General features: G+C 51.8%; 10 protein-coding genes across 10 annotated transcripts; 7 read left to right on the forward strand and 3 right to left on the reverse strand.

The window, feature by feature from the left end:
* Positions 1-308: 308 nt before the first annotated feature.
* Positions 309-1,524, forward strand: N7532_004665 (uncharacterized protein; the record flags this gene model as incomplete). Its single annotated transcript, XM_056617159.1, has 3 exons — positions 309-316; positions 389-1,233; positions 1,280-1,524. 3 exons carry the CDS (start codon positions 309-311, stop codon positions 1,522-1,524), a joined length of 1,098 nt encoding a protein of 365 aa, XP_056477516.1.
* A 182-nt stretch (positions 1,525-1,706) lies between these two features.
* N7532_004666 (protein arginine methyltransferase RmtB) lies at positions 1,707-3,531 on the reverse strand (the record flags this gene model as incomplete). Its single annotated transcript, XM_056617160.1, has 4 exons — positions 1,707-2,457; positions 2,518-2,755; positions 2,818-3,225; positions 3,294-3,531. 4 exons carry the CDS (start codon positions 3,529-3,531, stop codon positions 1,707-1,709), a joined length of 1,635 nt encoding a protein of 544 aa, XP_056477517.1.
* A 249-nt stretch (positions 3,532-3,780) lies between these two features.
* Positions 3,781-5,232, forward strand: N7532_004667 (Mo25 family protein; the record flags this gene model as incomplete). The annotated part of the gene is made up of 5 exons (XM_056617161.1): positions 3,781-3,885; positions 3,936-3,996; positions 4,094-4,569; positions 4,645-4,917; positions 4,996-5,232. The coding sequence occupies 5 exons, from the start codon at positions 3,781-3,783 to the stop codon at positions 5,230-5,232; spliced, it is 1,152 nt and encodes a 383-aa protein (XP_056477518.1).
* Positions 5,233-6,440: 1,208 nt separating this feature from the next.
* On the forward strand, positions 6,441-8,810 carry N7532_004668 (putative TBC domain protein; the record flags this gene model as incomplete). Its single annotated transcript, XM_056617162.1, has 1 exon — positions 6,441-8,810. One exon carries the CDS (start codon positions 6,441-6,443, stop codon positions 8,808-8,810), a length of 2,370 nt encoding a protein of 789 aa, XP_056477519.1.
* Positions 8,811-9,646: 836 nt separating this feature from the next.
* N7532_004669 (3-hydroxyacyl-CoA dehydrogenase family protein) lies at positions 9,647-10,491 on the reverse strand (the record flags this gene model as incomplete). The annotated part of the gene is made up of 2 exons (XM_056617163.1): positions 9,647-10,314; positions 10,341-10,491. The coding sequence occupies 2 exons, from the start codon at positions 10,489-10,491 to the stop codon at positions 9,647-9,649; spliced, it is 819 nt and encodes a 272-aa protein (XP_056477520.1).
* Positions 10,492-11,342: 851 nt separating this feature from the next.
* Positions 11,343-13,419, forward strand: N7532_004670 (allantoate permease family MFS transporter; the record flags this gene model as incomplete). Its single annotated transcript, XM_056617164.1, has 10 exons — positions 11,343-11,556; positions 11,616-11,690; positions 11,774-11,889; positions 11,951-12,017; positions 12,077-12,216; positions 12,273-12,549; positions 12,615-12,715; positions 12,778-12,967; positions 13,026-13,139; positions 13,199-13,419. 10 exons carry the CDS (start codon positions 11,343-11,345, stop codon positions 13,417-13,419), a joined length of 1,515 nt encoding a protein of 504 aa, XP_056477521.1.
* Positions 13,420-14,352: 933 nt separating this feature from the next.
* On the forward strand, positions 14,353-17,143 carry N7532_004671 (uncharacterized protein; the record flags this gene model as incomplete). Its single annotated transcript, XM_056617165.1, has 3 exons — positions 14,353-15,788; positions 15,824-16,402; positions 16,513-17,143. The coding sequence occupies 3 exons, from the start codon at positions 14,353-14,355 to the stop codon at positions 17,141-17,143; spliced, it is 2,646 nt and encodes an 881-aa protein (XP_056477522.1).
* A 1,082-nt stretch (positions 17,144-18,225) lies between these two features.
* N7532_004672 (uncharacterized protein) lies at positions 18,226-18,724 on the forward strand (the record flags this gene model as incomplete). The annotated part of the gene is made up of 3 exons (XM_056617166.1): positions 18,226-18,297; positions 18,362-18,481; positions 18,545-18,724. 3 exons carry the CDS (start codon positions 18,226-18,228, stop codon positions 18,722-18,724), a joined length of 372 nt encoding a protein of 123 aa, XP_056477523.1.
* Positions 18,725-19,270: 546 nt separating this feature from the next.
* Positions 19,271-21,594, reverse strand: abp2 (putative ARS binding protein Abp2; the record flags this gene model as incomplete). The annotated part of the gene is made up of 2 exons (XM_056617167.1): positions 19,271-20,884; positions 20,938-21,594. The coding sequence occupies 2 exons, from the start codon at positions 21,592-21,594 to the stop codon at positions 19,271-19,273; spliced, it is 2,271 nt and encodes a 756-aa protein (XP_056477524.1).
* Positions 21,595-22,196: 602 nt separating this feature from the next.
* N7532_004674 (uncharacterized protein) lies at positions 22,197-24,185 on the forward strand (the record flags this gene model as incomplete). Its single annotated transcript, XM_056617168.1, has 1 exon — positions 22,197-24,185. One exon carries the CDS (start codon positions 22,197-22,199, stop codon positions 24,183-24,185), a length of 1,989 nt encoding a protein of 662 aa, XP_056477525.1.
* Between the last annotated feature and the right edge of the window lie 415 nt (positions 24,186-24,600).

Consider the following 24,600-nt stretch of genomic DNA (forward strand, 5'->3'; position numbering starts at 1 on the left):
GTAGTACCTATATATGGTAGTAGGCACCCGCGAGAGTAAAGGAGTTGTCGGTGGCAAGTTCGGAGCTTCAGGTGGAAGGGCCACGAACTGCGGAACTCAGCCACACGGAGGCTGAGTGGGGCCCGCTATCGATAAGGAAGTTGCGGCCAGCAACGGCCTCCCATCCCATTTGAAGATGGTAGCCATGAATGGCCTTCGCACCCGCCAAGTTCACTTCCCAGCCAAGTTGATGCATGTGACATCCATCTAAGCTACCTGACAGTCTAGGAGAAACCGAAAGGTTTCTTTATCCAGCCCAGTTGCCCGCGATGCCACTGTGAGTATCCTCTGCTTTCTTGCGATCTTAACCTCGACCTCGACCTTGATTGAATTCTGACACCCTCTGAAGCCACTTACTAGGCAAGAAATCATGGAACGTCTACAGACCGGAAAATATTGCCCGCGTCAAGCGCGATGAGGCTCAGGCCAAAGCCCGAGAAGAAGAGGATGAGCGGCGCATGCAAGAAGTTGATGCCGAGCGCCGGATCAAAATACTGCGAGGAGAACGTCCACCCACGCCTCCTCCTCCTCCTCCAGCACAATCGTCCAACGATGCCTCTGCGCGACCGGAGAGAAAAAACACCGACTATTATGGACGGTATCGCAAAAGGCGGCGGCTTTCGGGGGAGGATGATACAGACAGAGATATTCGAATGGCTAGAGAGGATGCAGAACAAGCAGTATCCAAGAGAGAAGAACTTACCCGCTCGTCTCGGCCGGATTCGGAGGCGCCTCTCGTTGATAGCAAAGGTCATATAAACCTTTTCCCTGAGAGTAAAGGCAAAACCTCAAAAAACGCCGAGGCCGAAGCCGAGGCAAAAAAGATGGAACGGAGCTACGAAGATCAATACACCATGCGATTTTCGAACGCTGAGGGGTTCAAGGAACACACAGGTCGCCAGCCATGGTACTCATCCGGTGCGCAAGCCTTAGCAGCACCGAATGCAATGCCAGATAAAAACGTATGGGGCAACGAAGATCCAAGGCGCCAGGACCGAGAACAAGCTCGAATGCTTGCGAAGGACCCTCTAGCCGCCATGAAAAGAGGTGTACGGCAGTTGAAGGCTACCCAAGAGGAACGGAAGCGGCTGAACGAAGAGAAACAAAAAGAGCTAGAGGCCCTGAAATATGAAGAACGCCATGGCTCACAGCACCACCGATATCACCGGCAAAAGCGCTCACGGTCCCGGGACAGTCTAGATGGTTTCAGCCTGGACGCGTCAACATCCAAGGCTGACAGTCAAAACCCCCACGAGAGTTCTCAACGGCGTCACCGACACTACCACCGAGATCGAAGTAGGGATCGAAGCCGGGAATGTAACCGAGATCACTCACATAGACGTTGCCGACATTCCTCTGACCGGTCTCATCGCCACAGTCATCATGATGGCGATCGAAGCAGCAGAAATTCGCATAGGTCAGTATCAGGAAGAAATTCAGAGAGGCGGTAATCACTCTCCTTACTCTGTGGTCATGAGATTATGAATTACGATTTCAAGATTTTGTACCCTATCTGCAAATGGAAATCACATTCAGACAGTATAATTCCATGATTTGCTGGCTATGTCTCTGTCTATGCATGCAACTGAATCCAGAAAGCTGTGAGGTCGTCTATCAAAAATTCGTCAAGAAATCATATCAACTTTTGGATGGCGTTCAGCAAAGATTCACTGGAGAGCCCATTGTTGGTGGCCCGTAGCATCTTCACCACCTTGCCAATCGATAGTGATATCCAGACCGCGAGATCCATTCTGCTTTCTCTGGTACCCGACCTTTCCTGTGAAAGACTGGCCCTTCTTAAGTGGCTTCGGCTCTTCCTTTCCGTGATCAATGAGGAGGATGGTCTGCATCCAGTGAGTCTCGATACCATCCGGTCCGGTAGTGAATGCAACAATTCCCTTCTTCTGCATTTCAGAGGGAATTGCATTTTCAGGGACGGGAGAGTCTCTTGAGGGCATGAAAAAGATATCGAACCAAATAGCGAAGCCATCAAGAGCATCGATGTCCTCATTCAAAGTAAATTCGAACTCCTTGATGAAGTTCAGCTCTTCAACCGTAATGGTGTGGAGGGGCAATGGCAGGAAAATGTTTGAGTCGCCGGGAATGGTTTTAGACTGAACACCGCGAACGAGAGCCTCGTCATAGATGTTCAAGAGCATGCTCGTCATCTTGAAGCCGTACACATTGTGCCAGAATGAGATGTGTGACGCAACGAAATCCGGGTCGGCGAAGGGCGCAACGCGCAGAGTGGCATGGGAGGGAACCATTAGACCATCCGGAGTCAGGTAGCGGTCCCTGGCATAGATGACGGAGTCAAACATGGCCTCGAAGAGAAGACCGTATCCCATCCACTCGGATATGATGATGTCGACCTTCTCGACCGGGAGAGTGACTTCCTCGATCTTGCCACGAATACAGCTATTTGTAAAGTCAGTCATGCATATTCGTGAGATCATGTGCATAAAAACGAGCACTTACGTGATGACCTCACCAAGACCATTGTCATAAACAATCTCCTTAGCACGGTCAATGATGTTCGAGTTATCGACCGAAATGACCTTCTTCGCGCCGGCCTTGGCGCAGAACATGGACAGAATGCCGGTTCCACATCCAACGTCCAGAACGACCTTGTCCTTGAAAAGGTGCTTGTTCTCGTAGACGAAATCACGATAGGCATCGGTACGAATGGTGTCCTTGAGCATAGACTCGTGAATGGCTGACAGAGATATTGAGGTTAGACAATATATATATAAGGCGTCTCGGGCCATGGGAACATACTGTTGTAGGAGTAAGAACTGAAATAGTCAGCATCGACCTCCTCGGTCTTGTCGGCAGAGCTCTTGGCTGAGACACCGGGTTCCAGCTTCTCATCCTCCTTGGTCAATTGATCTTCCATGGACTTCTGGACGGCGGTCCTGTACTCCGAAAATTGCGTCTGCAACCGCTCTAGGTCCTCCTGCAGTTCAAGAACCCGACGCTCAGCATCACCACCAGGAGCTGCATCTTCATTCTGCTCTTCGGCGATATCATCCAAGCTATAGAGAAGGGCATCGTCTTCGAGCACGGGCTTCATATACGCATCGTCTTCAAATCGCGACTTGGAAGAGACATCGGGGGTGGTATTACCAGCCTTCACCTGGGAGCGAATATAGTTGACCAGTTTGATCGAGTCCAAGAAGTCGAGACCTGCCATAGTCGATACATTAGTATCGCGAGACATCAATGCGAGCCAACAAGCAGCGTGGGCTACATACCTAGATCCTTTTGGATTTTCAGCAGATCGAAGTTATGCTTCTCCTTGCACATCTGGAGCATTGAGCGCACATCAGGGTAGACTGTCTCAGAGAAAAGATCGACGACCGGCTGCGAGTCGTCCTCGGGCTCAACATCTTCCCAGCCCTCCTCGTTGCTGGAATCGGACTCATTGGAGACCGATTGCGCGTCAACAGGGGCCTTCTCGACAGGTAGATCGGCAGCACGGGGGGAAGCCATGGTAACGGGCAGCTAAATAGATCGAAACAGCTGGAGGGGTGCAATTAATATTCCTCCAAATAAAAGAGGGGCAGTTGTCTGGGACGATAAAAAAAATCCGTTATCAGGCGGCCTCAGGCCAACAAACTGGAACGGTTGCCCCGCCATGTTTGTTTATCGTAAGCGGTCGGCGAACCGTCTGGACCGCCTCGATCTAGCCGGATCTCTCCCACGTCGAGCTTCACATTGTTCCCACCTTTCCCTCGGACCATGGCTTTCTTCTTTAATCGCGGCCGGTCGCGGTCACCTGCCGATGTCGTTCGCTCGACCAAGGACTTGCTGCTCAGGGCCCAGGAAACCCCCAGCACTCCCAAGGTAAGGAGATCGGTTTTCCGGATGCCCTTCTCACACTCACACCGCGACAGGCAGACGAAGAGCTGGCCAAACAGCTCGGACAGATGAAAGTAATTGTTCAAGGAACACAAGGTCGGCTACGTACCTCCCTAAGATTCATCAAATGCCGCCCTCGGACACTGGACGAGATTGGAATGCATGGCTGACAAGTTACACTCCGATTTTAGAGACCAACACCTCCCCGAACAAGTCTATGCTCTCATCCAGGCAACGCTCCAGGAAGATCTACTGTATGATTTATCGCGATCCATCCACCTGCTCCCCTTTGAGGCCAGAAAAGATACGCAGACCATCTTCTCTCATATCCTACGCTTCCGGCCCAGCTCATACGCGCCCGACAAAGACCCTCCCGTCATCTCGTATATAGTTCATCACCGACCCGAGATCCTCGTTGAGTTATGCCGGGGCTACTCGCATAGCCAAAGCGCGATGCCATGTGGTGTGATTCTCCGAGAAGCCCTTAAGTTCGACGTGGTCACTGCGGTGGTTCTTTATGATCAATCACACGAGGGCGAGCCGGCCGGGCGACTCTCCGACTTGAAGCCCAATGCCCCCCAAAATGGCGAGGGTGTATTTTGGAAGTTCTTCGAGTGGATTGACAAAGGCAATTTCGAAGTGAGCGCCGATGCGTTCACAACATTTCGGGTATGTTTGAGCTCGATCAGAACTATATAAGCGAGACCGGGACATCGCACGACTGATACGCGGGGTGCTCCACAGGAAATTTTGACTCGACACAAGAGCATTGTGACCGCATACCTGGCCAGCAATTTTGAGCTTTTTTTCGGTCGCTTCAACAACATTCTTGTGCAGTCCAACTCATACGTGACCAAGCGGCAGAGCATCAAACTGCTTGGAGAGATCCTGCTGGACCGTGCGAACTACAATGTGATGATGGCATATGTGGAGAGGGGCGAGAACCTCAAGTTGTGTATGAAGCTTCTCCGCGACGATCGCAAGATGGTGCAGTATGAGGGGTTCCATGTGTTCAAGGTATGTGCCTCGTCGCTGTCAACCCCAGGAGGGGGGCAGGCGGCAATTTAAGAAAGGACGCGCTCTGACAAGGGGCAGGTATTCGTGGCGAACCCCAACAAGTCGGTCGCGGTGCAACGGATCCTGATCAACAACCGCGACCGGTTGCTCAGATTTTTGCCGAAATTCCTGGAGGACCGAACGGACGATGACCAATTTACGGACGAGAAGAGCTTCCTGGTCCGACAGATTGAGCTTCTGCCCAAGGAGCCGGTGGATCGGAGCCGACCCAGTCGGGACGCGCAGTCTGGGGTCAACACGGCCGCGGTGGCCTAAAACCGATCCACCGCTGGGCGGCCGGATTGCAATGAGCATTTTCACGCGATGATGACTATTACTTATGTACCTGGGGCCAGGATAGCCGAGGCGTGGATCTCTCTCTCTTTTTTTTTTTTTTTTTTTTTCCTCTTGGGGATTTCTTTTCTTGCATGGGCAGCGGATGGCCTGCGGGCGTTTGCGTCGGTTTGTACATGTTCAATCTTTCATCCTTCAGCTCTTTGCCGGGTGGTTCGGGGAGGGAAGCACCAACATAAACCAGCTGCATCTCTTGTATGTCGGAGGCACACCGCTCGTCCCCAATGAAAGTCGTGTCCACGGGGTATGACTTTCCTAGCATTTCACGTACCTCAAACATTGAATTATCTACGACTCCTGAAGTAGATATCTTGCCCAAACACCCTGTAACGGAGAAGATGATTAGCGTGGAGAATAGGCTTTCCCCTAGAGGGCCGTTGCAGAAGAGATGCAGCTGCGGAGACACTAAAGTCGCCGCAAATATTCGAGCATCATGCAAGCCTGGCGGTCTATGTGCTATTAAGTAACTCTGTATTCTTCAATTTGTCCTCTCTGCTGTACGATGCCTTTGCTACACAGCTGCTCCACACAATGTCATGGCCTTCAGCACGACCATGACATGGTTGTGTTCTAATCTAAGCACCACTAGTGCGCTCCACCTGCAACTCTTTGGCCTCATCGCTCCACTGCAGCGCGGCCCAAGGCTGGGAGACGACCAGCGAGCCCCTTGAACGGGGGATCATTGAAGGACCCAAGATATCGACCCTCCCATTGACCTGCCCGCATAATAGGAATTGTCCCTCTTACCAGGCGTCCCGCCACATATAATTACCTAGTACCTTATTGTTCGCATAACGGGCCGCGCCAAGACGAAGCCGCGACTCCACCACTCCCCGTCTTTTCGTCTCATCTCGTTTGGTTTTGGCCTCCGTCGATTTTGATTTCATGCCCGTCGCTCCTTTTCGAATCCACTCCCCTCCTCCACTGCCGCCCTCCGCTCCTTTTTCCTCCAAGTCATGCTGGGATAATGGTGGACGAGGCTCCTGCATCGCTGTCGCCGTCGCCCGCTCGCTCGGAGTCGCGCTCGACCGTTCGCGCCGTCCCCTCCAATGACTCCCTCGCCGTAGCACGTCCACCCGCCATTCGCTCGGTCTCACTACCAACCTCCGATCAAGCGCCACCGAATCCCAATGGCCGATCCCTCAGTACAAGCGCCGCGTCCCCAGGCTCCGTCGCCGACGACCGTCCCGCCACTGCGCTTGCGGAGCAGGGGCGCGCCAGGCAGGAGGGGGAGACTGAGGCCGTTCACATCCTCGGGAAATGAAGGCCGGTCGCGCAAATCAGAAGAAGGCCGGTCAGGCAGTCACGCGCCATCGTTGCGCAGCGTGCCCAGCATCGTGTTGAACGACGGGAGCTCACGCCCGCCCTCGCGACCAGGGTCACGGCCGGGGTCTCGTTGGTCGGAGCGCAAATGGGGCGGGTTGCGAAAGAGGTCAGCCGAATTGGAACGCAAGATGAGCTCCGAAGAGACTCCTCCCGTGCCTCGGATCGAGCCGTCCTTCAATGGCATCAGCTTGGACATCCCTACCGGCTCCCTCGGCGGACTTGGTCAGACCATGAAGTTCTCCCATCGCGGCAGTCTCATTCGCGACCAAACGACTCGCCCACGGCCCGGCAAGCGTTTAGAAAAGCACGCCGAATCACCCCCAAAACAGATATCCGAGCCACAGTCGGAGGCACACTCGATTCAGCAAGATATCGACATATCACCAGCGCCGAACCCGTCGACGGGTACCGATGACACCGAAAATGATCTGCCCAAACCTACTCCGCGGCCTCAGAGGCCACAAGGCACCCTCCGACCCCGACAGACGAGTCTCCAAAGCAGGGCCATTTCTGCCGACGAAGATATGCTTTCCCGCCGAGTACGATTGATGTACGACCGAGGGGACGACAAAGTCACGGATTCGGACGTCGCAAAATCAATTGCTCTCGATAACGGGGTGCTTTGGGAGGAGGGCGCAACCTCGGATGCTGAAACCGCGTCTACACTAGGGCCACAGGCGAATGGAACTAATACCGACTCCAAAGGCCGAGCTTCAGAGGAAGTGGAGCGCATTCGAATGAAGCGAGAGACCCAAGAGCTGGCAGGCGGGATCGAATACTGGCAAAATGTTGGCGCTGAAGACGTGGATCGTTACGGCTTCATCCATGCCCCTGCTAAAAATGGCTCTGGTGACACCGAACCTCATCCTATTCAACGAGTTACCACCAGTCTACTGCTGGCCTCCGAGACCCCACGCCGCAAGCGGTCAATTCGGCCGTCGAGCAACCGCTCATTTAATGGTCGCTCTCCTACTCGTAACTTATCTCAAAGTTCCGCGGCCGGTCGTCCCTCCTCGTCGGCAAGTACAAGCAGTGCACCCATTCGACGCTCGACCTCTCGGCTGCGCTCCGCGACCAACCGCCTTCCCCATAACAGAGACCGAAAGTTCACGGACGAAGCAGCGGACATGCTGACTCTCCCCGACGGCATCGCTGGCAATGGCCAAGATGCGGCCACGGCGCGTTCAATGCGTCGAAAGGAGTGGGAACGTGAAGACAAATGGACCAAGATGGCGAAACCGACAAAGAAGAGCCGAGATGGCGGCGGCATGACTTTTGAATTTGATACGCAGAGCAACAAGCTGATCGAGCGAACCTGGAAAGGCATTCCGGATCGTTGGCGTGGAACCGCTTGGTATTCGTTTCTTGAGACGAGTGCCAAGCGACATCCAGATAGCCCCTCCGAAGAAGAGCTTATCGAGGCCTTCCACGAATATCAGTATGTCTCATCGCCGGATGATGTACAGATTGATATCGACGTACCACGCACCATCACTAGCCACATCATGTTCCGTCGGAGGTATCGCGGTGGACAGAGGCTCTTGTTCCGAGTGCTCCATGCTATGTCATTGTACTTCCCCGACACCGGCTACGTTCAAGGCATGGCAGCTCTCGCAGCCACCCTGCTGGCATACTATGATGAAGAACATGCCTTTGTCATGCTCGCGCGACTTTGGCAGCTTCGTGGCCTGGAGCAGCTCTATAAATCCGGCTTTGCTGGACTTATGGAGGCTTTGGATGATTTTGAACGAGAATGGCTGGCCGGTGGCGAGGTGGCTTCGAAGCTCACAGAGGTCGGAATTCCGCCTACGGCCTATGGTACCCGGTGGTATCTAACTCTCTTCAACTACTCTATCCCTTTCCCCGCCCAGCTTCGCGTGTGGGATGTCTTCATGCTCCTTGGGGACGCTGAAGACCTTTCTGGTCGGCCTGCCACCTCTTCTGGAAAAGCCCCAAAGAAAGACCCTGGCACATTCGGGCAAGGTCTCGATGTGCTGCATGCCACATCCGCTGCTCTTATCGACGGTATGCGCGATATTATTCTGGAATCTGATTTTGAGAACATCATGAAAGTTCTCACCAGTTGGGTTCCCATAAAGGACATTGAACTATTCATGCGAGTTGCTAAAGCTGAATGGAAGGTTCACCGTCGCAAAAAGGCCCCCTCCCACTAATTATACATCGACCTGTTCCTTTTCCTTTTCTCGACCTGAAATACTGCCTTTGACGGATATATAATACCCTAATGAATGGGATGAATCCCGAGGACCGACCTTGATGCCTAATTGCTTTCTTCCTCTCCCCTGCTATACCCAGCTTGTGCCCTTGCTCACGTGTAATCGAGAGATATTCGACTGCGTTAATACAACTGGCATTCTTGTCACAGTACTGTCTTATTCCTAATATCGTGTATCCTCTTTACCTTGTGACCCTTCATCCTGACTTCTCACATTCCCTTCACTCCCCCTTCGCCTGTTCTGAGGCTTAATAGCCTTTTGATGACAGCATCTTGACTATGCATAATCTTGTGGCTGACTCTATCTTCTCACGCTCTCTCGCCCACTCTTTCGTCTTATGTTTCGTTTTTTTTGCTTTTCTTTACCCACTCCCCAGACTTGTGTACATGGCTGTGTTTCTTTCATATTTTGCATCTGAAAATGTTGCCTGGCGCATTTTGGAAGCGCTAGAATACGTCGCAGTGAAGCAGAACCCCTCATTTCGAGGGACCTGTTCGGTTCGCTAGCGTTGATCTTGTCGACTTGCCATCGTGGTGCCTCATTTGATTCAAAGAGGGGGCTTTCATCCTGATACCCATTTCAACCCATATATAGTAACAATCGAGTTTTAATTTGCAATGATTCCGTCGTATTTAGAACTTTCTTTTTCTCTCTTCCTGTCTTTTGCTTGCTTTATATAGAGACGGATTTGTGACAGATGCGACAATGTGAATGCTCAAACACTTTTTATTTAATCTCTTATCGATCCCTGAAGCTCCAAGATTCAAGTGCTTCTATCCCAGTAGACCCTCACCAGCCTTGGCGCCCAAATTACCTTTATCAATATAGGCCGCCTTGAGCCAATCCTTGGCCCGCGGGGACACACCACGCTGCTGCTCATAGACAACCTCGATATTGTACACGGTATCCAAACCCACAGTATCCATCATCTGACATGGACCCTTATCGGCCTTGAACCATGACTTGAACATATCGTCAATCGTTCGGCCATCACTGACCCCGTCCGCCATCACCAGTAAACATTCTCGTTTGATGGCGGCCCAAATGCGGTTGAAAATCAATCCGGTCGAATCCTTCTTCGCATGAGCAGGCTGAAATCCAGCCGTGGCGGCCTTGTCCATCAGGAACGGGAAGATGGCCGGATCTGTGTAGCCGCACGACATCACCTCGTAGTATGTCTGCTCGGGGGGCATGTAGTAATGGCTATTGCAGATGCGAAAGTTGTGAGTCGTCTTCTCGAGCATCTGGCTCGACCGCAAGGAAGACGAGTTCGTCGTCACGATGCAGTCCAGGGGCGCAGTCTTATCCAGTTGGCCCAGTATATCGATCTTCATGTCCAGCTTTTCCGGCACAGCCTCGATGACCATCCAGGCGTTCGACGCTGCCTCCTCCAGCGACGCAGTCAACTTTATTTCGCCAGGCTTGGTGCCCAGCTTCGACGCTTGCTGTTGATGAACTCCAATGCACCATCGTAGCTCTCGATTGACTTCTCGCATAAGATCACACTATATCCAGCTGCCACCCACATCATGCTGATCCGTCGGCCCATGATTCCGCCGCCGATCACAGCGATTGGACGGTTGCTGGTATTGGGCTTAACCCACGGGGACGATGGCATAATGGATGAAATAAATAGTTTCTTTTGGGGGTGGAGAAATGATGGAAATGAGTTGCAATGCTCAGGGTGCCAGAGGAACAATGCTGCCGTTTTGGAGGCTCGGATTTAGCGAGTTTCTTGTGGCGACTGACTCCTTCTGTACATCTTGAAGGCTGATGATGCCACAATGACCGAACAGCAACGAAGTTGGCCTCGTCCATGATGACCTCAGCATGAGAACAGCTGTGGCTGAGTGGGTTTATCATGACAGTGGCTTAAATTGTTGACAATGTCGGTATTTGCTTGGGGATCGCCCTCTCATGGCGCAGATGTATAGATCTTGACATAGCCGTCGGGAGCTAAGCTGGGATGGGCCCGTGCAAAAGCAGGAAGTTGCATACTACTAACAGTAGCTTAGCAGGCCCTAGCATGGATTCAAATCGATCATTGCCGCCGGTTCATCTGCCTAGTTGCCTGTCCGTGCATTAGTTGCAGGGAGCAACCAATTTCGCCGGAACCGAGCCCGATGGAGATCTGCACACTCGTAATGCCAGTGCTGGCATCCCCCAGACCTCCTCAAGTGGCAACCATAGCATTGAATCGGAAGATAGAACTTACAGATTAGTTGGCAAGTGCAGGCCGAGGACGGCACACCCAGCGGAACTCTGACCGCGTGCACGGCGTCGACCCCTCAGTGCCAAGGATACGGCGTGAAGATCGCGCCTTCTGGACTTTTCATCCTCCCCGGACGTGGGGGAGAATGGGGGAATGCGGGGGGAGAATGAGTACAAATACCAGGCTCGCAGGCTCGCTCATGCCGCGGCTTTTTCTTTTCTCTGTCCCACCCATTTGCCGTTGCTCACTCGCCCGCCATGCTGGAATCCCCCGACACGTCGCTGGAGAAAGCCGGCGCCCACGAACTCGAGGATGCGAAGACTTCGCAGGATGAGAAGATGGTCGGTCAGGAATCCGCTCTCGAGAGCGCGCCGGCATTCAATGTAGATGAACAGGCGGTGCTGCGCAAGATGGATATTCGCCTGATTCCCATGCTCAGTATACTGTACCTGCTTGCGTTCCTGGACCGAGGTACACCCTACGGGTCTGTCCGTGCATTTACGATGACGCTAACAAGCGATTCGCAACAGGAAACATCGGAAACGCGAAGATCGAGGGCTTGGTGGATGATCTGAATATGACAGGGCCACAATACAACTGGACGCGTACGAATTGCTCCCAGACCGATCGACCGAGTCACATCAATGCAACTGAGCCCGGCACTAACAGCCGTGATCGTCAATTTTAGTGACTGTATTCTTTTTCACGTATTGCGTCTTCGAATTGCCAAGTAACCTTTTGCTGAAGAAGTTGAGACCATCCAGATGGCTGCCTTTGATCATGGTTGCGTGGGGTATTGTGATGGTCAGAGTTCAATTCCGGAAAGGCGCCGGTCGGCTAGAGCTGACAGCTGACAACATGATAGACTTTGATGGGTGTGGTTCACGATTATGGTGGCCTTCTCGCAACTCGTTTGATGTTGGGTGTTGCCGGTGTGTACTCCTGACCCCCGAAGTGAATTGAAACGAGCCTTCCTGATAACTTGTTGCAGAGGCGGGCCTTTACCCTGGTGTCGCATACTATATTACCCTGTGGTATCCCCGTCACCGAGCACAATACCGCCAGGCACTCTTCTTCAGTGCTGCAAGCATTGCCGGAGCATTCTCTGGGATTCTCGCGTATGGAATTGCAGTAAGTTTTTTCTTCGCCACTTGTCGGATGGCTGCGCGTCTTACATGATATTACAGAAGATGGACGGGGTAGGAGGCTATGCCGGCTGGCGCTGGATTTTCATCTTGGAGGGCCTGCTAACTGTGGTGGTGGCCCTTGTCGCACCATTCGCAATCCATGATTCTCCAGAAACAGCCAGCTTCCTCACTGAAGAGGAGCGTCGGTTCGTCATTCACAGTCTGCGGATTCAGAACTCGGCAGATTCGCGGGAGATGGTACAGGATGAGAACAAGTTCCAGACGAGATATGTGCTTGACGCTTTCCTGGACTGGCAAATCTACCTCGGACTGTTCAGTATGTATTCCAAGGTATCCAAAGCATCCCATCCCGGAACGACCTTGTTGATTCCCTTCGTTTAGTGTATTGGGGCATCACCTGCCCTCTTTACGGCATCTCCCTTTTCCTCCCTTCCATTATCAAGGATCTTGGCTATACATCCTCAACCGCTCAGCTGTTGACCGTTAGTTCCATTATATTCAAAATTCTCAGGTGACTGAAAACCCTCTAACAGGCTCTCATTAGGTTCCGATTTATATTACTGCAGCAGTTGTGGCTGTCTTTGCGGCCTGGTTCTCGGATCGTCGCAAGCAGCGGTCTCCTTTCATTCTTTTCTTCATGGCCATGATTGCGATTGGGTTCGTGATCTGCCTGGCATCGAGTGGTCGCGGCGTACCGGGTGTTGTATACTTCGGCGTATTCGTGGCCGTCGTTGGTGAGTTTAAATTTGCCATATAATGTGTTCAACTAGACATCTAATGATCTCTTGGAAGGAATCTACCCTGCTTTCCCAGGAAATGTCACCTGGCTCAGCGTCAACCTGGCTGGCGATTATAAGCGTGCTGCGGGTATGGCCATCTACATTGGACTTGGCAATCTCGCAGGTGGTAAGTCTCATCGTGCCATTGCCAGGTCAATGCTTGTCTACTTTGCTAACCAAGGAAAGCAATGGCATCAAACTTCTACCGTGCCCAGGATGCCCCGCAATACATTCTGGGTCATTCGCTGGAGCTGGCGTTTGTTGTTGTGGGTATGGTGGCGACTGTGGTTCTGCGACTTGTATACCAACGCATCAATCGGAACCGGGATCTCCTGGATTCCTCGGAATATCCCGATAATCCGGATGCGTTGGGTGATCGGTCGCCCTTGTTCCGCTACATGCTTTGATGGGTCGAGAAACTCGCCATCTACGCGGTTTTGATCCGGAATAGTTGTGGTAGCCGTTGCTAGTTATCATGCAGTTAATTAAGCTATATATATGATTTTATTTTATTATATTTTAATTTTAATTTTTTTTTTCATGTTCCGTCTAAAAGGCATGAGATTAAGATACTCTGCTCTTGTCAGCGTGTTATCGAAACTGGATGATGTGATTTCGTGAGCGGATTTTCCTTATGGCCATAGAGTGAGCGAATCGACCAAGAGGGGATTGGAGATTAGTTGAGCACTACACTAATTATTAGCGCATTATCGCGACCTGCTGTGACGCTTTATCCCATTTTCTGGCAGGGACTTACGAGGTATGCCAAAACTGGGAAGCCCAGAAACAACTCATAAGTGTGTCCCTCGGGCCTCTCTTTTGAATGTTGCTGTATATTTTTCTCCGTCCTGCTATATCACAGTTCTGCCATCTTCATTGCTCCTTACCCTAACTTGCCCTTGCAGGTCCAGCAAAGCCACCCCGCATGCCAAGTCCGACCAAGAAGAAACCAACCCGTTCGAGCCAACCTAACTCCCATTCATCTAGAGTCCTCCAGCGGTCACCCACGTCGAAATTACTATCGGCATTAGATGGCCCGATGCCGACATATGCGTCGGCAAAACTGCGGATGATCTTGCACCAATCGTCGACGCCTCGTGAGAGCAATCGATCCGGATATGCGCTCGCTTCCACAACATGCAGGCCTGTCTAATCTCCACCGCGGTCCTGCTTCCCTGAACTGGGATAGCTGGCGGCCTTCCTCGAGCCCCCCATCCGCTCACTGGATTGCGTCAGAGCGCATACAAAAGGATGAGGTGGTTCCTCTGCCTCGCCTTGCAGCTCTCATCCAGAAACACGCCTAGGAGGCCACTTCCTGCGCTACTTTCGGCAGCCCAGTCATGTTGGGATTCGGTGCTGGCTTCGTGGCTATTGTCGCCTTTCTTGGGCACTCGACTTTCGCTGCTTCCAATAATAAGACCTCGTCTTCTGCGGCAGTTCACTGGCTCGGAGAAACCCCGGCATTTGCTTCTGGCGTCACCTTTGGTGTACCGTGGCCGAAGGGCAAATTTTGGCCCGGGGAAACGAGATTCGGTGTCGTCGGAAACACTGGGCATATTGAAGATCTACAGTCATGGACAACCGGCTACTGGGCCGATGGCTCACTCAAATGGACTGGTCACGCTATCGGAAGCTCGGAGGTTTTCTACGATAAATACACAATTGTTGCATCATCGTCAGCCTATACCCGCAATTCTTCTTCGTCAACCTCAACGGGCAATAGCACCAGCTCGCTAATCGTCACCAATGGTTCGAGTGAAACGACTGTGAATACCGGAAAGCTTTCGATTACCTTTCCGAAAGAGGGCAGCATCATCGTCAGCACGATCAAGACCGAGGAAGGCAAGACGGTGGCGGAGAATGGAAGACTTATCCTGCAGTCACAGAACTGGGTGCCCGACACCCCTGAGAACCGAGGAAATGCCTCGATTCAGTACTCCAACTTTGGCAGCAGCATCAACGAGGTCACAGTCGACCACGGCTCCGCCCGGGCTCTCGTGACTATTCGTGGCCAGCACAAGTCCACTGGCGGCACTGACCATGATCCGTGGTTGCATTTTGTTCTACGATTTTATCTCTATGCCAACTCTAGCTCGATCAGGTTGCTTCATAGCATCGTCTTTGATGGAGAAGCAGACAAAGATTTCATCACGGGACTGGGAATCAGATTTGACGTTCCTCTGAAGGGCGAAGAACAATACAACAGACACGTCAGGTTCGCTGGCGTCGATGGAGGGATTCTCAACGAGGCTGTTCAGGGAATCACCGGGTTACGGAGAGACCCTGGTGAAAACGTGAGAACTGCTCAAGTCGAAGGTCGTGAGCTGCCAGACACTGAGACCTGGGACGCCAGGGTTACCACGCGGCTCAAGTGGATTCCTACCTGGGGAGACTACAGTCTGGCACAACTGACGTCCGATGGCTTCAGCCTTAAGAAAAGAACCAAGGCCGGCCAGTCATGGGTCAAAATCCCAAGTGGATCCCGCGCAGAAGGTCTCGCCTATCTTGGCGGTGCCACCCAAGGTGGTCTCGCTGTCGGATTGCGCGACTTTTGGAAACGGTACCCGTCAGGACTCGACATCTCCAATGCTGCGTCCGACACGGGCGAAATCACCCTCTGGCTTTACAGCCCCGCAGCTGAGCCTTTGGATCTGCGACCATATCATGACGGTCTAAAAGAGGATGGATATGAGGATCAATTGGATGCCCTCGAGATCACCTACGAAGACTATGAGCCCGGCTTCAACACCCCTACGGAATCGCACGAACAAGCGAAGTCTACCTGTTTGCGTTCAACCAGACCCCGAGCAGCGACGAACTCTCCGGTCTCACAAGTTACATCAACAGCCCTCCTGTATTGGTGCCAGAACCGGATTATATCCACCAAACCAAGGCTCTTGGAGAGTACTGGGAGCTCCCTGTTACTGACAACGATGCGTCCAAAGCACTCGAGAGCCACCTAGACTTCATATTAGAGTTCTACAAATCGCAGATCGAGCAACGACGATGGTATGGGTTCCTGGAGTACGGCGACTTCATGCATACCTACGACACTGACCGACACACCTGGCGCTATGATATCGGCGGATACGCCTGGGACAACTCGGAACTTTCTCCTGACCTTTTCTTCTGGCTATATTTCCTACGAACGGGCCGCGAGGACGCCTACAGATTTGCAGAGGCTTTGACGAGACACACAGGCGAAGTCGATGTATATCATATTGGTGACTGGAAGGGTCTGGGCACCAGACACGGTGTACAGCACTGGGCAGATAGTGCCAAGCAGGCGCGAATCTCGCAACCGCAGTACAGAAAGTACTTCTTCTACCTCTCCGGTGGAGATGAGCGCATTGGAGAACTTTTGGAAGAGCTGCTGGATACTGATAAGACGTACGGGGTTCTGGATCCACAGAGGAAAGTTCGCACCGATGGTTGGACCCCCAGCCCTAACTCGACAGTGGCTTTCAGTCTGGGAACCGATTGGTCTAGCCTCGCTGCAGGCTGGCTCATCGAATGGGAACGTCGTGGGCCGCGATGGCAGGAGGCAAAACCAAACTGAACAACACCGTCACGGGAATTGCAAAACTCACCAACGGCTTCGTGACCGGCTCTGGACTGTACAACCCCGAGACCTGGACCTTGGGACCTCCCCCTACCGACCCTGAAAACCACGGGAATGTGTCTGTCTCGCATCTTTCCGCTGTCTTTGGGCTTCCGGAGGTTGTGTCAGAGGTAATTTCCTACTTTGGTAATGATCTGCCTGATGGATTCAAGGATGCCTGGCTTGATTACTGCTATTACTATCGCGCATCGGCGGCGGAACAAATAGCGCGATATGGAGCCAGCTTTGGCAAGCAGAGCCTATATCAGGCCCATTCCCGGCTGGCCGCGTACGCAGCATACGAGACGAGCAATTCTAGCCTGACCTTACGCGCGTGGAAAGACTTTTACACCGGCGATGGTATCGCACAAAATGCTTCATGGAGCACGACCCTCATTAATGGCAGTGCCGTCCTCACTGCCATTGATGAGGTTGAATGGCTAGCTACCAATGATATTTCGCAATATGGGCTAGCGGTCATTCAGAACCTAGCCTATATCTCCAGTGCACTTGAGGAGTATGCAGTTTGAAGATATCTCGAGAGCAGCTATATCGAAGCGCCAAAGCATCCCTCTAGAATGAGGTAATTAACGTCGAACTCTAGTACTTTTGCTAGATATCTTTGCTGCTGTAAGAAACATTTGAAACTTCATATAAGGCATTAATTGGGGTTTTAGTATCCTGCTATTCAATAAAAGTGCACTCTCAATGTCTCCAAACACCCCCAGGCAAATAATCTCCCTCGCTTGACCTTGCACCTATCATTGTATTATTCAATATTTTCACTGGCACTATCTTCTTGACTTGCTCCGAATAAAGCTCCCAGCCGCTTGGTCACATGTTGTTGTGAGTGTTACGGGTCGTTCGAAAGAAACAGATTCATTCGGTACCTACAGGACGAGAATCTCGAAGATGAAGAAGGAAGAAGAAAGAAAGAAATTCGGCCAGAAAAAGAGGGCTTAACTCCCCAGCAAACGCGTAGTGCAAACGACCCAAAATTATGCCTCAGGCACCCTTCCACGAGATGAGGCTATTCCCAGGTTCATCCGTCACAGTGAGCAGTAATTCTTCCTTTTTCCTTCCTTTCTTTTTTCCTTTTTTATTTTTTTCCTGCCTCTAACATTTGGACTAATTAGACGTATACGAGACAACCAGGCGAGACAATTTATTTCTGGGGAGTATAATTGCGTGCCTTGTAGTATTGAGAGCCTGAAGTAGGAGCTTGAAAATCTGGGAGGAGAGGTGGTAGATATCATGTGAGAGTTGGTGTGGTTTGTAGTATCATTCATTATTTCCACCAAACTATGCAAAATGCGGGCCTACATGTTATGAGAGGTTACTCCAGTGTCAAGGTACTTCGTGAGTTGACAGCAGATTAGTTTACTGTCACAAGGTGCGCAGCGCACTCGAAAACCGCTCTACTGCTTTCTTTTTGTGACTTTACTTTTTCGTTCTTTCACTTCTCGCACTCTCACTCTGCTCCTCCGCACCTCCTCAATTTGAATCTCCACACAACGTTGACTTCACCGATTTCACTTTCTTTCACTCCACCACCCCTCACGTCCTCACAATCAATACAAGTCTTTCGATCAGTTCATCCCGAATCGTCAATATGCCAGTCGAATTCAGCGAGGACCGCTTTCTGGCGGCATGCTTGAAGCACTTGGATCCCAGCTGTGGCAAGGTACCAATTTTCAGACACTGGTTGGTTTAACCCCTCAATCTAATTTGCTGACGATAATACAAAGGTCGATCTTGCTGCGGTGGCGGCTGCTCTGGACTATGGCAACGTCAAGTCAGTGGCCAATCGATTCAATTCCCTGAAGAAGAAACATCGGATCAGGGTCGACTCCTTCCGCTCGTCTGGAGTAAGTCGACAAAACCCTACCCCACTCCAGACATGGTGCAAATACTGACACTGAACTTTACAGCCCAGTCCCAATAAGGGCTCTACTAAGAGAAGACAGACAAGCAAGGTTGCGGTGAAGAGCGAAGACCAGGAAGATGACACCGGCACCAGCGAGGAGGAAACAAAGCCGGATGGTTCAAAGGAGGATACAAACCCGGAGGAACTGCTTGAACAGATTCTTAAGGAGGAGAAGGGGGTCTGATTGCTCCACATCTATGTCTCATCAGGGTGAGCATGAATCTTTCTCAGTTAAGCTAGGGTATCTGGTACCTTCGCATAAATGCTATTGATGACCTTCTATCCAGATTTAGCTTAAGTGAAATCTCGTTATCGAGACTTGGATATAAGCTGATATGTTCAGCCTTTCTTTTTCTGCATGCGCTTTACAACTCACGCTTTATCTCAGCGAGATGGCATTTCGGCGCGGGTAAAAAACTAGGGGTGCTCGAGTCGAGTGAGGTGGTCCACAATACAGTCCTGGTTTCCATATTAAATGCCACTTCAGGCCATGATCTTGCTGATTCTATTCTCCTTGAATCTTCAAAACTCTAAAAAAAGCACAGATTGGGGTATCGTAATGTGGAAGTTACAAATGAATCACGCCTTGAACAGGAAGCTCGGAGGAAGGAGGAAAAGGCTGTATATCTGAAGGCATTTCAGAAAACAACTGAGCTCTCAAAAAATCAAATGAAAGAAGGGAAGCCCGCGAAGAAACCACTGGCTGCAAAGGTTGGGTGAAGTGCCATCATCAGATGTCTGCCATAACAGACTCCACAATTTTGCGTTTGTACTGTGACAAAGCGCTTTCCTTTTTCTGCATTTGTGCCCTCAATCTCATATAGCGCTGCTTCCAACTGGTTTCTGAAGCCGGAAAGTCTATATTGTCTTCTCCAAGATCAATATCATCCACTTCATGACCTGCAGCTGCTTTGTCTTGATTCGGGATCGTATTGGAGGCGTGGTCAAATGCTGTCGGGGCGCTCGAACCAATATGCCCAAGTACGAGCTGCATCGAAAAACGATGAGATGAACTGTAATCCAAGGAGACCTTGAATCTGCCTGTTGAGCCGTGGCCGGGTCCGGACAGACCTCCGTCCACACTACCCTGTGGCAATACCGGTTCAATGTTCAGATAAATCGCACTCGGACGTGGGGTTGCGAGCCCAAAGCGATGGGCTACACCTAGTTGAATTGCCATATGTAGTGCCGGAAACCCAAGGGATACCTGGGAGTATGCCGAGGATAGATTGGCGACTAAGCCCGACGCTAGTTCATGAGCTTCATCGGGCTTCAAGGGGGCGGCTCGTCCGGTTAGATGGGCGCGGAGAAGCTCTTCTGATAGGACACGAACGATATCATCAATTGATATCTTTGTAGCACTGTCTTCGGTATTATGTTTTCCAGCTAAGGAATGACCCGCTGACTTAGAGCCTTGTGCTCCCTCGATAGCTGCCCCATTGACACCGTTGACCAGCAATGTGGGAGGTGTAGCGAGGCGTACTGGGGCGCCCATATGCTGAGGAACCTGTAGTTGAAGCTTACTTGGTCTTCCAGTCGTGGCTGGAGTGGGCGAGTGATGATAACTCGCACCCGGTGTGGATTCTGGAGCGTTTTGATCAACCACAAGATGAGAGGATTGGCTGATTGGGCTGGATGGAACCTGTGTAGGCTCACGTGCACCATTGACCTGGAACGTAGAGAAAGATCCAGGTGCTAGCGTTTTGCTTGATGGTCGTCCCCGGCTTTTCCCCGTGGAAGAGCCGTTGCTGCTCGGCCAAGCGGAGGAAACCGCGGGACCATGCCTACGCCGCGCACGAGTTCTCTCGCTTGATGATGGTGTGACGGCAGAGCGAGGTTCCACTGATGCAAGTGCGTCGGATGGCTGATTTCCCCGAGGTATTATAGCTGACTGAGGATAACCTGCAGGGGATGTCTCCCTTTCAGGGAACCTCCAACGAAGATCCTGTCCCTGTGGATCCGAAGGGCCCGAGGGCGGGAAAGACGAAGACGCTGTCATCCAAGGGTCATCATCTGGAAAGGCGCTGAACGGTATCGCGCTTTGTGGGAATGTGACCGAATGGTTTGGGAAGCCGCCTGGATGCAGTCCTCCAACCGATGTGTCCAATTGAGGTCGTTTAACGGATTTCTCCTCTTCAAGTTCCCTTTCCTCCGCTCGCTTCCTACCACGCTTAGGCTTCCATTGGGGAACAAGAGCACGGAGAGCGAGATCCTCTTCCAACGGTACACCATCGCGCGATTCGCTGACAAACGGACCGGAAGGGGGGAGCTGGGTGTAGTATGTATGATGATGACCAAGACAATATTCGAAAAAAGCATCAACATGCATGGCGCGCATCCATCGCTATACATAGTCAGGATATCGTCATAAGGTGGAGAATTGTGGGACCCGAGTACCTTCAAACGAACTGCATACTGCTGAACCTTCTGAGTGCTTTGTTTCTTCTCCATAGATGGGGGCTCTACCCCTAGCTCAATCGCTAGCTGAATCCACGTTTTCAACTCCTTGTTGTCAAGTTTTCGAATGAGCTCAAAGAGAGTAAACACGCTAAAGCTTTTGCCATCACTGCGTGGAGGACAGCGGAAGGTCCGTCGGAGCTCGGTGGTATCGACAGACGAAGGAACATTAGGATTGCAATAGAGAACAAATAAGACATAGGCATCGTCAATTGTTTCGTCAGTAATTTCACGCGATGGCAAAAGGCGAGATTCTGCCTGGTCAGCCGGATCTTTCATCTGCTGGTGTCGCAGAGCATCGAACACCGGTGGAGACATGGACGGACCAGAGCGAGCCGCTGATGAGGGAGGGAGTGCAGAGCGCATTCCCCTGGGAGAAGATTGAATACTTCTTGGGGTCTCCTTGCGATGTAGTGAGGGTGATTTGTTGGCGTCCACTTGGCTGCGAGCACTGCCAAGCGACGAGGCACTACGAAGCGCAGATTCCAGTGTCGGAGGGTATCTTGCATACTGCTGGATGACGATTTGAGACGCACCGAGTTCGCTTGGATCAGGACGGTCGGTCGAACTCATCATGGCCGAGAATGTTGACTCCATCGAGAAGCCCAAGGAGTTGTCGACTCCCCGACAGACGGACTAGAAACACCAGACGCAACAGACTCGCAGTCATAGGTTCTGCTCTGGGATGCAGCCAATGGACGGGGTCCTTTGACATAAGTAGGAGAACCAGAAAATGGGGAGACAAACAGAGAGCAAATGGGCATCCTCTCCACGAGGATCTCGCCTCGAGGTGGCTGGAAGCGCCGTTCGAGCTGCACGCTGAGTTTCTATTTTTACGGTGCATCTAGTCGTCCTAGAGAGGTTTAGCGTTTGCGCCTTACGGGCGGGGTTATCTGCCTGAACCGTGCGACGACATTTAATGCTGTACACGTGACATCAAACTGGGAAGATGACCCGAGCGGGGTCACGGGGAACGCTAGTCAATCTCCGGACTAGTGTTGAGCACTGACTTATCGATAAGGCCGATCAGTAACTGCCACCCGTTGCGTCCCGCCAAGGTCGATCGAGTTCAATGCCTCCTCCCCTTCAACCACCCTGCCTCCCTCGGTCCGTCGCACTGCACTCCCTCATTCGATTCTCTTGAGGAATACCATGCTCGCTTTGACGGGACCTTCGGTCTAAGCCACCTTCTACTCGATATGGTTCCTTCTCGGGCGAGTGGATCGTCGTCATCTCGACCTCCACGCCGTAGCCGCGCCACAGTCCCGAGCTATAACGAAGCCACATCGGAGGAAGACAGCGATTTTAGGACATCCGCCACCACCAGGCCACGCAGGCAGCCCGCCGTTTCATTGCGATCCCGTTCCGCCACGCAGCGTCCGTCGTACCGTGAATCTTCGGACTATGAATCGAGTACGGTTGAAGAGCCTGGTGAGGAATCAGAAGAAGCTCCCGCCCATGAGCGGAATGTATCAGTCGAAATCCGCGGCAACACTCGTCCCAGTATAAACAGGCGCATGGCTAATCGCCCTCAAACCTCTTCGGGACGTCAAAGACCTTCAGGCAACAAGCGAAGGCCGCGCGATCGGCCAAGTCGTGCAATTTCACACCCTGCGAAAAAGGCCAAGTATTACTCGGAGTTATTGGATGACACTACACGAGTCATTCCACCATGGCAAACATTACCTTATCACATTCTCTTCGACATCCTGCTCCACGCGACTTATCCAGAGCCGAATGAAAAATGGGAGGCCCGGAGTGACATGGCCAGATGGCTCGTCAATGTCGCTTGTTTGTGCCGCGCATTCCAAGAACCGGCTCTAGCTGCTCTTTACTACTGCCCTCCTCTATTTCCGTCGTACAAGTGCCACGCTTTGGTGAATCTACTCTCGATGCCGCGGGAGTCTCTACTCATCAATTACGCCGGAAAGATCAAGGAGTTACTTGTGGATGTCGATGTACTTCGTTACAAAAGTGGACCTATCTTGGGTTATTTTGACTTAGCTCAGCTGATTCAGAAGATCCCTCAGGTACACATCGTGAGACTATATCACCAGGAAGATTTTATTCTCGGACATCAGCCATGGAATGTGCCACTGTCGAAGTGGATGTACTCAGAGCACCTGTTTGAGGTCATGGACTCGACTGGAGTACGTCTCCATGCGTGGGATTGGAATTCTCGTTTCCTCGATCTCCCTGATCTTCTTCCATTCATGCTAAAGCAGCATCAACGTCCGGCCTTTCAGCGACTCCGAGAAGTCAAATTACACCATCTGGGGGATCGAAACAGGCAGGATACTTCCGAAAAGGAGGATTCTTTAGCTTCTGCCTTGAAAGTACTCCCGGCACTTGAACGGTTGGAGCTGGTGGAATGTACTTTGTTGACAGACCGACTCCTCCTCCAACTGCCTTCGACACTTTGCTCTCTTACGATTACAAATTGTGATCGACTCTTCACGCCATATCTTGATGCGTTCCTCAAATCTCACGGGAGCTCTGTCCGGGAGCTTAACTTGAACCATAATCGTCACCTGGACCTTTTCTGGACGGATAGTCTTGCTGAGCATTGCCCCAATCTCGAAAAGCTCAAATTCGATGGGACCATCTACGACGCATCTCCTCATAATGATACCAATCCTCACTTCGATGCTTTGCTGAATCCCGACGTGGAGCCAACATGGCCACGTACCCTGCGAGAAATCGAAATGACGTGTCTAAGGAGACTGGACGGCGACTGTGCAGAATTGTTCCTCAACAGTTTACAGCATGCCGCTTCCGAGATGTGCTCGCTCCGTCGACTAGTTGTGAGCATGATCCTTAACGTTTCATGGCGCGACCGAGCCAGGTTTCGCGACACTTGGGTGCCCCAAATCACCCGCACTTTTCGTCGTTCTGACTTCGCTCAGAGTAGCCCAGAGCGTTCTCCATTTCCAGAGTCTTCAGCAGCACCCAAGCGCCATAGTGCACGGCTAGTCGGAAAGAAAGGTGCCCATGCTGAATCGGCCGTCGATGCACCGGTTTACGCACCCTGTGAGACCTCTCCAAGTGCCCAACCTCAGCAACATGGGATGTGCGATGAAGTTCTCATTCGGATCGATAACCAGCGACCCAGCGAGACGCAGTTCAACGAGAATGACTTTCTAGATTCCGAGGCCAGTGGCGATGACGACTGGCCTGGTGGGGACTAGTTGCCCGGCAACATCCATGGGTGCTGAAGGGACCCGTGTCCACGACAGCTCCGCTACGTATACCTGTGCAGTCTTTCATTCTTATTTCATTCTTGGTTCTTTTTGCTGTTTGTATTATCCTTAACAGGGTCTGGATTCGGGGTGTTCAGGTATACGGTGAACCTTAATCGGAATTCGGTACTTTTCGCGGGGTTTAGGGCACGGCATTCTCTGGCGTATTATCAGGGATGGTTTTGCAGGCCCCTGGGAGTTGGGATATCTTTTCGGGGGCGTATGTCATCTTTATATGCATCTATAATTCTTCATGCCCGGCTATTGTTTAGACCCGAGTCCCATGTATCAACAGATATCTTCGTTGTTTCTCTGTCTGATTCCTTAGGGTGCATAATTGAGTAGTAATCTCCTATGTCGATAC

Source organism: Penicillium argentinense, assembly GCF_028826775.1.
Source record: "Penicillium argentinense strain IBT 30761 chromosome Unknown utg000004l_segment0_segment0, whole genome shotgun sequence".
Taxonomy (NCBI): Eukaryota; Fungi; Ascomycota; class Eurotiomycetes; order Eurotiales; family Aspergillaceae; genus Penicillium; species Penicillium argentinense.